The following is a 13,124-nucleotide window of genomic DNA, read 5'->3' as shown; positions in this document are numbered from 1 at the left end:
TCCTTTCCGAATGTCGATCGATTCACCGTGGAGATCTGAGGCTCTAAGCTTTACGATTGCCCGGCTTCGAGCCCCGCACTATGTATTTTTGACCCATCGCATACCCTCTTTCCGTCTGTCTTCACTGAACTGATGAATCATATTCGTGCACTGATGCATTCTTTGCTGCCAATAGGGGTGGCGATTCTAGGTTTACACGCCCAAGTGTGCACTCGTGTGAGTTGGCGTCAAATCAGACACGAAGATGCCTTTATTATTGATGTTAAAACTGTGATATATATGTCAGGCTCGTGTCATAGAGTTTGCAGCCATGATCGCCGAGGAAAGTGTAGGTGTGGTGTACCAGACTGATCACCGGCCGGGTTACAAAGCCGTGGGATAAGGCACAAAAAGACAAACCCCAGATCACGAGTCTATATTTATCAAACGACATGAGACAATTATAATTGGTTGATTATATTCCGAGTGCGGCGCGCCTATTAGTAGATCAAGTATTATATTTGTCGACATATACTGTTATACTGTGATTGTGCAACTCGTAGCGCGTGAGGGAATATCTTGTTTACAAAGCTTAGCCACTGCTTAGTCTTGCCTGTTGCTTTTTGTTGGCTGAGCCACATAATTGCCAAAGTTTACGAACTTTTAAAGTGGTCCCATTTGTCCTTCATCCAAGTCGAAACGACGGTGCTGCTTTGGGCTCATGCCCGAATTTCTGGAATCAATTTCTGGAATCAATTTCTGACTGCTGTATGTGCTGGCAACGAGACTTACGACAGCAAAAGTATAATTATTCCGTCTCTAACATGAGCGAAAGCGAACACGGGAAAAGTTGCACACGAGGGACCGTCAGCCTTACAACAAATTGTCTCGTAGGCTTCCCAAGGACTCGAACCCTGCCCGCGAAGTGTCGTGTTGCAGGTCACCGACACCGCAAGAACCACCCCCGATGGAGTAGAAGCAGGGGATCGATACCCAACAATATTTCCTTTTTCTAGCCGCGGCTGCTTCCCAAACACCTGAGGGCGATGGATAAGCCCGGTGGAGGCGCCGGCCCGTCATCGACCTGGGTTGAGTCCATCATTTATCACACCGGGTGACCAGGAATTTTTCGTCCAGGCAAGGTCGGACCAGGAAGGGCGACGCCAGCGCACGAATCACCGCATGACACGGCACGGGCACGACAAGGGCCGCTCGCTGTCTGGGGCGTCTTGGCAAGGTTCACGGTCTATGCAAAACCAGGCCGGAATCCGATCCTTGGGAAATCACCAATAAAACGAAATGGCGCAACAACTCCGTAAGAGAGGAAAAGGGAGAAAGGGAATAAAAGCAAAAAAAGGCTTCAGGCGGATGCAACTCTCTTTTCGGTCCGCAACCTTCTGGACCATCACGGTACGGAAGATGGCGACTCGGCGAGGTCGGGGGTAGATTGGGCAACCGTCCGAAGTTTTAGAGAGCCAAGCCTCGACATCGGACTGTTCGCCTGCGGCGGTGGCTTCTCAGCATTGACCGCGTTTGAGCAAATCAGAAGGAACTCTAGGCCGCACCGCGTGCCTTCGTCCTGGGTTGGGCCTGGGTGCAACTGGGCCCCGTGCATGGTGAGACTGGATGAATCCGACGCTCCATACTGTAGATCAGCTGAAGGATGACGTCTGGTTGCAGGATATAGAGCATGAGAACACGGGCAATGGCTTGGAACCCAATGACAGATTTATCATGCTCCTCCGGAGAAAAGTTCTGCTGCTTACGATACAGCTGTCTCACGATGTCGAGTAAGGCGCAAAGGCAAACAACACCAGCTCGCTCCTAGAAGGCTTGGTCGCCGCGGCGACAAACGCAACAATGCACACACATGTCGCAGTCTTTACTAGCCTCATTAACTGCGTCTGATCAATCATGCACACTAACCAACCATTCAGCCCAACTGCAAGCGTCAGTGGCAGTGTTCAGAGTGTTGGAGCCGGCGCGTGCTGCATATATGCCAAGGATAAATGCCGGGCTGGGATCCCCAGCGGTGAGGCTGCGATCACAAGAGGCCGGCGCCCAGCCACAGCCAGCAGTCTGAGGGAGAGCCCAGTTGTTCGCAACCAGCAAGCAGGCAAAGCGCATGTGCCAACTCATGCCTTATAATGCCACGGCTGGTGCCACCTTGAATTGGGATCAAATCTGGCATTCCGTCCCGATCCACCCCATATTCTCCGCCCATGGTGTGTTGTCTTTGCTCGATTCCAGTTCACCGATCCAGGTGATAGAGCCAGTAAACATGGCTAAGGGAGCAAAGAACGTCCTGCAGACGTGGTGGAGCAATGTTTCCAAGCCGAACTTTCGGGAGACATCGGAGGATGCGCCCGGCCTCCCACTGAGTAACTACACCACACATGAGCGCCAGACACCGCCGACCGGCCGTCTTCCGGACAAAAGGGTGCCGAGCTCACGTCTGACCGTGCACCAATTTCTGTACATTGCGGGATCGCATGGCATCGGTGCCCTGGTCATATCGGGCGGCATCAACTTTGCCCTCGCCTATGGTTAGTCGGCACCCTGAGCCTCTGGCATATCTTGGCTTGGCTGACATTCATCGAACCCATAGCCATGTACACCACTACCGACGACCCGATCAGGCTATGGCAGTTTCCCAATACGCTGGCAGGCGACACAGCAGTCACCATCATCATCCAGTGCATCATGACCTGGATGATCGAGATGATCATTGTGAACCGGGACCTGCGTAAGGGCAACATCCAGCCCATTGGGTTCATCTCGGAGCCCAGCTCGACGCAGCGCTTCAGCCGGTGGATCCGCTGGTTCATGCTGCTGGACCAGTCAAAGCAGCAGCGCAAGCGGCGGGGCAGCATCAAGCGAAAGCTACTGTACGTGTTCGCACAGGTCATCCGGGCCCTCATGGTGGCGTTCGTCAGCTTTTGCATTCTGTTCGGGCCGTCCGTCGGGATCCTCACTGCTGTCGGGTCCAAGGTGGGCGCCGGTGGCGACTGGGTGTACCCTTCGCGGTGGGCGCCCGAGATATTCAAGCTGGTCCTCGGCGGGGTGCTCGCGGTCATGACGACGCCCTTCTTTGCAATGTATTGGATGGTGAAATGCGGCTGGAACGGCGGGATCCATGAGGCGGTCATGATCAATGGGAACGAGTACAAATGAGAAACATGACGAAACATTATGGGACACGACGCGAACACGACAACACAACGTCATAATACGACAGAACGACACGAGAAAAACAATGATCTTTTACGAAACCACGATGGAAACTTCCAAGCGTAGGAGTCGCGGAAACGAAGGTGTAGCAGCGGCACCTTGGCGAATGGAACAGCAACTCGAGCGGACGACACGACCCGGCGCACGTCTTCGGCTTCCCATGTTTTGATGTTTTGAAGCTTCAGGGTCCGGGCAAATTCGCCGCGCCCAGCCACCGAACAACTGCCGGTGTGGGCTTTCGCAGGCACGACTCGAAGCGGGATAGTCAAGGAACCTTGGCGTGTCGTGCTCCTGAACTCTGACACCGCGGCTCAAAGCTTGTGATTATAGTCAGCGGGAGGCGTCTGAGTTTATTATTATCGTAGGGGTATGACGGGTATGACGGTAACTACCGTCGTTGATTTTTCTCACCGACATAGCGAGCGGGAGTAAGGTGGGGAGGGGGGGTATACCAGCGTTGAGTTTCCTTCGCGAGGCAAACAGGTCAGGCTCACTTGAGCGGGGGGGAATTCTAGACTTTTAGCTTACTACCGAAGAGAATGAGGGCATCCAGAGTGCCGATCTCAGAGACTCGATCCCCGCTTCCAAGTCGCGACCCCTGACGAGCTGGGCCCTGTGACTCTTGGCTGGGCGTGGATGGAAGCCCAGCCTACCTGCCCACGAGGTGAAAGGGCTCGAGCCACGGCCCCAACCTCTGCAGGGCCCGCAGAGGGCTGGTGAGTGTCGAGTCGAAGAATCGCTGTGCTCGGACGCCGTTCATGTTGAGGCTGCAGCGACGTTGCATTAGAAGCAGCGGTTCGGGCTCGAGAAGGGCAAGATGGCCGCGGGAACATGCCTTAGGCCGCGGCCCCGCGGACCCGTAATTGGTCACAGGCCCGCAGGTGGTGTGGGTGGAGGGCTGTAGGGTCGCCAAATCGCAGCGCCCCCTGCTTTCCTGTTTGTTTCGTTTCAAGTCTGACGGCTGTCTTCTCTCACTTGCTAGATAAGCATAAGCTTCGTGAACGAGACAGATCGGCCCTCGCCGCGTCGTCCCACCATGCCCCCCTCCCAGCTCCCATAGTCTAAAGTCAGTCAGAGTCTTCCTCAGGCCGGGACGACATTGGACGACGATGGGCAAGATCCTTCAGGAGCACAGACAATCGAGTGACCAGATGCGTGCTGTAGTATTGTGACAGGAGTCGAGGGGGTCGCTTCTAGGGCCTGGGGCCTGCAGTCGGGGTCAGTGCTTGCATATTATTGACGCAGGGCGCGGCAGAAGCTCTGCGGGTGGTCCGAACAAAGCTACTTGTTTGTCAACCACCCACGCTCGGATGTCTCCACATGCAAGGCGCCACACGGACGGGCTATGGAATGATTCGATGTTTCTATTGTGATATAAGTTGGATGGTGGCCTCGTTGGGCTTGATTCACCCATGCTAATATGTCCTATGTGTAACCGTCCTCATCTTCCCTTATCCAACCAACCCTTGCCAGCTCACAACGCCGCTGCTTTTCCTCAACGCCCCTCCCTTTACCACCCCTAGACAATATCATCGCTATCATAGCTAGTCAAGCCTCTAGGCCCAATCCATGCCATTCAACGCCGTGATCTAGCCCGCCATGGTTCGCTTCTGGCCGCTACACCTCTTCGGCGAGATGAGGAAAAGGTCGTCACAAGTGTAATACTACCTCCCAAATCCCCAGTAATCGCGGCCAATTTGCTATAGCCAATGACCAAGCTCTACGTGAAGCACGCCAGCTAATCTGTCTCAGGGCGCGCGATCCGACCTTCTCGCCCATATTTGAACAGCCAGTCGTCGTCTCGACACCTATGGTGAGCGCCCCGGGTATCAGAGCCCATGTCCGGGCTTATGTTGATAAAGAGACGCAGTGGCGCTCGAGTATTCGTCTAGCAAATGTGCCAGCCTACGCCGACTATGACGACGAAGAAGATCGTGAACCTATGTGGTACAGGGAAGCACACCACCCATCAGGGTGTCCATGCTGCATCGAGGGCACAGGCTTCCCGCGGCCGCCCTCTGCTACTCTTGGCTCGGATTACAGTGGGATCCGCAAGGTGTCGAGGGCTTCGACACACATATCGACCAACTCGGCCGACAGTGAGGCCAGCTCGGCGCCGGTTCAAAAAGAGACTGGCTCCGACCCCGCCTGTGACCCCACCGTCCGGGTCCGTCGCTCCGTGAGCACCTTTGGTCTGAGGATGAAAAAGAGTATGAAGAACTTAAGAGGTAGGCCGAGTGGAAATCTGCAGTGAGGACCACCCGCTGCTGTATGCTGCTTCATGAAAACGAGATGAAGTAATGATTCTGCATGTACTCCACGGTATTAGAGGTACACAAAAGGTAAGATTAGGGGTTGATGATCATGAATTGAATGAGACATGATGAGAAATGACAAAACGGTCCACGGATGGGGAGTGTATATTGCCAGGGAAAGGGACTTATGGCACATTGTTCTACTACTTCAAAATCCATGTAGTTGCATATAGGTATCTCATTTCGTCCATCACATAGTGTGCGGACTAGTCGCACGCTCCGTCTCCATGGTTCAAGCAAGTCGTGAGAACTTCCCAGATTTTTTGAGGTCCGAAAGAAAGAACTGTAGGTGGATATTCATTCACTCGACTTCTGAACCTGCTCAGGATGGCTCGGGATTTGTACCTGAATTTTGAGTCTTGGGAATTTTCGGCCGGCATTGAAGAATAGTGTCTGCCTATAATCTCTGAAGGAGCTTCTCGCAGTTTTTAAGCCTGAGCAAGCCTACCTCTGACGTAGGTTTGTTTAATTCCGCAGCTCTAAAAGAATGTTAGCATTTTCTCCTAGGCAATGATTTCCATCCCCTTTATAAAAGGCAAAGGTAAGCTGCTTGCCGTAATAAAGAAAATCAGTGGAGAAATTTCCTGCGAATTGATCTGACAGAGGACCTATCTTAGAAGTGGAAGGCTTGCAAATATAGTAAAGTCAACGAAGTTGCAGATTTGCTGCCGAAGATCGTCATCATCCGCTACTGGCCATATGTTGCTTGCTCTAAGAATATTTGTGTGCCACGATGCTTTTGTGATGAGGCTGAACGGCAAGCCGGAGCTCCACCGGTGTCTCAAGTAAATTGGGGGCCACGAGTATTGCAGTCAACACGGGTGTACGTTCAAGCTTTCCCCTGCCCTACGGCCGAAAAAATTCGACTCCTTTTTTTCAATTACGCGCATTCTCGAGGTTCTTAGCACGCTGTGTGGGTCCAGGGCTCCTGCTCACCCACCAGCGACCTACGCTTTTGAGTAAGCCGCCAGTCCTTTAATCTTGTCCCGCTCCTCGTTTTCAAACGAAACACCCGGTCTCGCTCACTGCATTTTTCTCAAAAGCAGCGACAGACGCGAAGACACCTCGACACGCCACCTCAGACAGCAGCCCAACTTCGACGTGCATAGCATTGCCGGACAAGTCTCGTGATGGCAGCCAGAGCAATGTTTTGATTTGATAGAATTATGTGCAAACTGCGCCGGTTAGCGCCGGTCCCAGGAAACAATTCTTCCGCGTGGTACAACGCACTGATATCAAACGCCAGGCCCACTGCATTAATTAAATCTGCACTCACCGTTCAAATCCGGGCTAAGAGCCCCTGAGCAAATCCCCCGAGATCGCCATTGTCATCAATGTCCCGTCGCCAAGCTTCGTCCCAAGCCTGTCGCCAAGAGATTTCCCCAGATTTGGCAGATCTTGATGGCTTGGCGATGCACGATGCCATCAACACAATCCTTCTGGGCCGAATTGAAGACGCCGCCGTAATGGTTTACTGAGATCAAGACGGTGGTCTTCTCCAGGCGCCTCTAAGCGCGGCTGCAGTATGCTCGTGGTTTTGGTGCCCCCTATTCGTGCCGGCGGCCGGGTTGGACTCGTAAACATTCATCTCACTGAAACAGGCACGCAGGAAACAAATGCCCGAGTGGGCGCCCCGGTCAAGTCTGACTGGGCTATTCCGCGTGTGGATTGAGTCGAGTCGGAACCAGACACCTGCATGTCGACTCCTCTATCAGCCATGTTGCCGAGCTCCCGTCCCCGTCAATGGCTCACAGGGCGTGAGGATAAGCGCTCGCCATGCATATAAATCAGCCTCTCGTCTCCATCACTTGTCTTCTCTGCCAAGCCTTTTCAGATCATCCACCAGGCCAAGTTCCTTCATTCTCTTCATTCGTTTCCCGAGACATCTCTCGTTGACACTCATTCACTTCATTGACTGAAGATTACTCTTGCCCATCTCACCGTTCTTTCACAAAGCTGGTCTGCACACACCTCATCGAACTTCCCTTCGTAGACTCAAACATAGTCCATCAAGATGTCTTCCGTTGCTGTCAAGGCCCTTGTAGCCGTTGTGGCTGGCGCGACTTCTGTTGCTGCTCACGGGCACGTCACCGGTATCAACGTGGCTGGCACCTGGTACGAGGGCTATGACCCAACCTCGTTCCCTTACATGTCCGACCCTCCGACTGTTGTGGGCTGGACTGCATCCGACACCGACAATGGATACGTAGCCCCCGACGCCTACGCATCAGGAGATATCATCTGCCACAAGTCTGCCACCAACGCCAAGGGTTACGCAACCGCCAAGGCTGGCGACACCATCGAGGTGTACTGGAACACCTGGCCTTCCTCCCACAAGGGCCCGGTTATCGATTACCTCGCCAAGTGTGCGGACGACGACTGCGTGACAGCAGACAAGACAGCCCTGGAGTTCTTCAAGATCGACGCAGTCGGCCTGGTCGACGCTTCGGCATCCACCTGGGGCACGGATCAACTGATCTCAAACAACAACTCGTGGATCGTCCAGATCCCATCCACCCTTGCGGCTGGCAACTACGTCCTGCGCCACGAGATCATTGCTCTGCACTCGGCCGAGAATTCCGACGGTGCCCAGAACTACCCCCAGTGCTTCAACCTCGCCGTCACCGGCACCGGCTCCCTTCAGCCCTCTGGGACACTGGGCGAGGCGCTCTACAAGGAGAGCGATGCTGGCATCTTGGTCAACATCTACAACTCCCTCTCGACCTATGACATCCCTGGCCCCACGCAGATTGCTGCCGGTACCAACTTGGCCCAGTCCGCTGTCCCCATCACCGCTAGCGCGAGCGCTGTCACTGGTAAGTTGAATTCTTCCTGGAAGAAATTCTTCCTCCGAAATTGTAACATACTAATTCTAAGAAGACCCCGCTGGTGCTACTGGAGCTGCTGCGGCAACCTCATCAGCTGCTCAGACCACGGCGACTGGTCAGGCCGGTGCTTCCGGTGCTGCGTCTCAGGCGCCTTCCGCCCCGGTCGCAACCGGCTCAGCTGCCGCCGTTCAGACAAGCTCGGCCGCTCCGTAAGTACTGCAAGATATTTAGATGACATTTATGAAAGACTATTAATAGCTAACATATCTGTTGAAGTGCCGCCACGTCTGCCGCCAAGTCCTGCAAGAAGCGCCGTCACGCCCGCGACGTCTCCAAGCACTGAGTGACTCCTGAATGGGAGCAAATGGAGGGTATGAGAAAAGCGCATGCGGACATCCTCTGCAGCTTTAGATGAAAAGATTCCTGCACATATTTGCACACGATACAAGCTCTGAGTAGCCCAAAGTGTGATAGATCGTGAGATGTTCAATTCGATGATGACGGAAACACTCATGGTTTTCATGTCACAAGTGTATAAATATAGACATTGGAACATAGATTGAGATAACTTCTTTCGTACAATCGTGACCGTATTCGGACTTTAAATTCCTCCAGCCTGTTGTGAGACATCCAAGAAAAAGAGTAAGTCCATTATATTAAGGATGAAAATGCCAGTACAAGGCCTGGGGAAGATTCAAGATCTGTATCGCCAGGTTCTTTGTCGTTCATACATAACGGCGATGATCAGTTGTCGCCATCGAATTTGGAGGATAAGGTTCAAAGGAACTTGATAGTCCCAAACAATGAACTTGTACCGGGCCACATAGGGAAGCTCTGTCGCCCTACACTTATTCTTGGGCTGATCGTTCAAGCTTTCTCGTGGCATCTCACCCGTGCAATTCAGCAATTGGTGTCATGTTCCCTCCAACCGGACCCCTCGTATACCCATCACTCTGATTCGAGTGATCAGAAGGTGCGACCGACGGAGCCCTCGAGATGTCCGACACCATACTGAGGTGTCCCGGTGACCCAGGCATTGATAGCATCGACACCGTAGCATTCCTATGAAAACCATGTACGCTCGAGTGAGCGTTATTGCCCGCCGGAAGCTCATATGTAAACGCAGATTTGGATTCCACTGGCACCGCGGGCAACTCAGACTTGAACCCCGTATAGCCCGTATACCCTACGGCTGGGGCGCCGGTGGCACCGGGTGAGCCGTACGGGCTGCTTGGGCTTCCATACTGTGGCGGCGGCGACTGTGCCATTTCTGGGCCAGGCGCTGTAGGATGATACGCTACTTCTTCTGCTGGCTTCTTGGTATGGTTCCGCCGGTACCGTACGAACAGGAATGCGATCAATGCGAGGACTCCGGCGGCGACTGCTGCCACACCGACACCGATGCCTGCCTTTGCGCCTTTGGACAGGCCCGAGTCTTCGGCGACTGTGCTCGAGGCAGTTGCTGAAGAAGTGGCGATCGGTGTCGTCATCGTCGTGAGCTGTCCGTCGGTTGCAGTCGAAGTGGCTGTGGCGATTCCTTTCGTCTTTGGCGTGTGCCCACTCTGGAAGCTGATCGTCTCCCCGATTGTCGTCGGCAGGGATGCGACTGGGGAGAAGCTCTTGGGTCCCGTCAAGATCCCATTATCCGAGTTCGTGCAGGTACATGCCGCTGGTGGTCCGATCTCCGTCCTGGTGGTGGCCGCCGAACACGCGCTCCAGACGACAGAACCGCCACTCTCGGAGTCTGCGCATTGGACTAGGTTGAGGAGCTGCTGCTCCGAGGTGCCTTTTCCCGGGCAATTGGGCGAGGTGAAGTCTTCGTCAGTGCAACCGGCCAAACTGCATTCAATTCGGGTTAGACATCGACGCATCATTGATTAGCTTCTGAAAGAAAGGGCTGACAGATAACGCTTGCCCTCGGGATCAATGTCTACCGTAAATAGTCAAGAAGCTTACTAGGTTGTGGTATCTGAGTGTTTGGCATATTAATATGGAGATGCAGATATAGACCCAAACTTCCGCATCGAATGTTTACTTACAATTTGCATTGAAGCAGACGTTGTACTCTAGGCAGAAATCGCCTTCCTGACAACATTGCTGGGCGCCATTTGCAGCGTTGCCGCATGGTATAATGTTCGACGAGGCTTTCCTCCCTGCTGCGTAGTAGCAGGTCCCGTTAGAGATCAACACGTTGATTGCACTCATATTGCCGATACACTGTGGGGACAATTGGTTTGAGCAGGACCCCACGTTAAATCGACCTCGGAGAGCCAGAAATCAGAACATCCAAGAAGGAGGAGAATGACAACACCGGAAAGAAGAGTGCGGAATTCGGACACGTCGAAGAGCAAAGAGAGCTCCATTGTTGCATTATGGATGGCCGGGCTGTCTCATCTTGCATGCATCGCAGTGGCACAGTTGCCAACAGATATCCTGAACTTCTATTCCAGACCATTGCATGCAGTCCCAACCCCCCTGCATGTGGAGCAGGCTGGCCTGTTAAGCTCCATTTAAAGCCCAGCACCTTATGCAGTTGGTGATTTTCCGGCCACAAAATGACCCCCTCAAGCAATGATTGGCGTACACATGTCAGAAAGCTTGGACGACCCATTGTCGTTCCACCGCTTTCTTAGCTACTGTCTATTCTGGCCATGTCACGAGATCTTGGAATTATTCCTTCTCCTCCTCTCCTCGCCTGAGTCTCAATATGTTCGCAGAAATTAGTATGCGTCGGACCACTGACTTGAAGTATAATTACCAATACCACGTGTAACTTTCCACTGCCCTAAGAGAATTTCGAACAGACTCATAAGGATTGTCAAAACGATCCAGGCGATGTCTTGAGAATCAATATGTTGTTGCCGGGATGTCTCTAGAAAGCAGGCGAAACTTCTGCCTTGACAATGAAATATAAATTTTGGGTCGTTCGTTGCTATCTACGAACGTATGCATCAATGACTTAGGTGCAGTCCAAGTTCACCCAGTTCTCCGCCAAGTAAGGCTCCCGGTTCCGTATTCGTTGCATCTAGTTTGGGTACTGGGTCCTTGTTGTGACGAACTCTCCCGTGGGTCTTTTGACGACCATTTCATGCGTGTACCGAAGGTATTTAGAATACTGAGATCACTAAGTCTCCAGGAACTATTGCGTTCTTAAATGGTCATTTCGGCAGTGGAGTGCGTACTTAGACGCATATAAAGAACATCAACAGATTGTCAGAACCTCCAATCGCGCTCAGGAAAGACACGGATGTCGGCAGATATCGATTTCGTCGGGTATATGGGGCTGGACCTGCACCGAGCTTGTTGGGGAATAATCATCATTGTGTGAAGGGCTCTTCCGCGAGACCTGTGCGTCAGACCATCGCCAAGTATGCTTCACATGAGGCACAAGCGAATGAATACGACGTTACATATTTGTTATTATTATTACGTCAACGTATGCTAATGTTTTTACTATGTAGACTGCTTATCTTTCGACACCTTTTTGCCACGAAGCGCACAGAAGTCCAAAGCTCTGATTCGGGATCAAAACATTCGTTGAGTTCCGACAGCTCCAGCACAACAGTGCGCATTCAATGGCACGAGAACCAGTCACATCTTAAAAGATAGCGATGGCGCCGAGCACAAAAGCAGCCAGGCCGCTGACGGAGCCGTACTGAGCCGCACCAGCGGTGACGACGCTGGAAGAGGCGCTCGCCGAGGCGCCAGTGGCGGTCGAGCCGGAGCTTGCGGTGGTGCTGGCGTGCAGAGTGCTGCTGCTGTGCGAGGACGAATGAGTAGCGGAGGCCGACGAGGACTCAGTCGCGGATGGCGACGCTGAACCGGAGCTGGATGCCGATGACTCAGATGCCGAGGTGGAAGATGCGGTAGTGCTGGCAGCGGCTGAGGAGGCTGCCGACGAGACTGCCGATGAGGCACTGGAACCAGAGCCAACATTGGCGCAGAAGGTCTGGACGGCCGGGAGAACTTGGTCTTGAAGAACAGGCGGGTTAGTGAGAGGTCAGACAGACGTGGGCGGGCGGGTTCGCATACTCAGAGCGACGTCCTGGCCACAGGCACTCAGGACACAGCTGGTCGCGAGCGTAGTTAGGGCATCAATGCGGCCGCAGACGCAGGCGGAGTCGGTGGCCTGGCATTGGCCGTCCTTGCTGATGGCATCCGTAAGGCAGGTGCGCGCACACTCGGGGATGGAGGACAGGTCTTGAGCGAAGACGGTGGCAACGAGGCCGGCGGCGAGGAGAGTGACCTTCATTTTGGCGAGTGGTGGGCGGGACTAATGAATGACCTTTCGGAACTCGGGGTTGCAGTAGCGACGGTGCGGTGAAAGAATCAAGTAACGGATCTGGACTTGAATGGGCGAGCCTTATTATTGTGGACAGACAACAAAGAAGCAGAAGCGAGCGGCCGGATCGGGAATCCCTCGCGTCTTATATAGCTCCTCATGAGTCGAACCATCAAGCTCCGGGGCTCGGCCCAGCCATCGTATTCTGATCTAGCATCGGGCGACAGCTGTCTAGCCTAGGAGCTCCGCGGTGCTCCGTTGACGCCCCCATCAGCAAATCTGTGCCTGGAAGGGTTTGGTCGACCGTGGTGCTGGTCGCCTGCACGGCCTTGGCGAGCTCAAGGTTGCTTGCAGCTCGAGGGTGAGCTCTGGCTAAAGCTGCACGCCAAGGAAGACCCCAGGAGAAGCAGGTCCAACATCTGGGGTAAAAGGACCGGAGGGTGTCTGGCGTTCCTGGAAGGGTAGTATCCGTGGTATCCCTCCTGTCGG

The 13,124-nt window shown here is 53.6% G+C and overlaps 5 protein-coding genes across 5 annotated transcripts; 3 read left to right on the top strand and 2 right to left on the bottom strand.

Moving 5' to 3' along the window:
• Positions 1–2,260: 2,260 nt before the first annotated feature.
• J7T55_013706 (uncharacterized protein) lies at positions 2,261–3,153 on the top strand (the record flags this gene model as incomplete). The annotated part of the gene is made up of 2 exons (XM_053140604.1): positions 2,261–2,525; positions 2,588–3,153. The coding sequence occupies 2 exons, from the start codon at positions 2,261–2,263 to the stop codon at positions 3,151–3,153; spliced, it is 831 nt and encodes a 276-aa protein (XP_052996044.1).
• A 1,656-nt stretch (positions 3,154–4,809) lies between these two features.
• Positions 4,810–5,464, top strand: J7T55_013705 (uncharacterized protein; the record flags this gene model as incomplete). Its single annotated transcript, XM_053140603.1, has 2 exons — positions 4,810–4,856; positions 4,963–5,464. The coding sequence occupies 2 exons, from the start codon at positions 4,810–4,812 to the stop codon at positions 5,462–5,464; spliced, it is 549 nt and encodes a 182-aa protein (XP_052996043.1).
• A 2,075-nt stretch (positions 5,465–7,539) lies between these two features.
• J7T55_013704 (glycoside hydrolase family 61 protein) lies at positions 7,540–8,696 on the top strand (the record flags this gene model as incomplete). The annotated part of the gene is made up of 3 exons (XM_053140602.1): positions 7,540–8,341; positions 8,406–8,562; positions 8,630–8,696. 3 exons carry the CDS (start codon positions 7,540–7,542, stop codon positions 8,694–8,696), a joined length of 1,026 nt encoding a protein of 341 aa, XP_052996042.1.
• A 544-nt stretch (positions 8,697–9,240) lies between these two features.
• Positions 9,241–10,558, bottom strand: J7T55_013703 (uncharacterized protein; the record flags this gene model as incomplete). The annotated part of the gene is made up of 3 exons (XM_053140601.1): positions 9,241–10,192; positions 10,310–10,322; positions 10,393–10,558. 3 exons carry the CDS (start codon positions 10,556–10,558, stop codon positions 9,241–9,243), a joined length of 1,131 nt encoding a protein of 376 aa, XP_052996041.1.
• Positions 10,559–11,951: 1,393 nt separating this feature from the next.
• J7T55_013702 (extracellular membrane 8-cysteine cfem) lies at positions 11,952–12,605 on the bottom strand (the record flags this gene model as incomplete). Its single annotated transcript, XM_053140599.1, has 2 exons — positions 11,952–12,325; positions 12,386–12,605. The coding sequence occupies 2 exons, from the start codon at positions 12,603–12,605 to the stop codon at positions 11,952–11,954; spliced, it is 594 nt and encodes a 197-aa protein (XP_052996040.1).
• Positions 12,606–13,124: the final 519 nt, after the last annotated feature.

The sequence above is a fragment of the Diaporthe amygdali genome, assembly GCF_026229845.1.
Source record: "Diaporthe amygdali strain CAA958 chromosome Unknown NODE_7_length_1459731_cov_64_868725, whole genome shotgun sequence".
NCBI classification, from domain to species: domain Eukaryota; kingdom Fungi; phylum Ascomycota; class Sordariomycetes; order Diaporthales; family Diaporthaceae; genus Diaporthe; species Diaporthe amygdali.
Note: the sequence above shows the minus strand (reverse complement) of the source record. Positions and strands in the feature narration are given on the sequence as shown.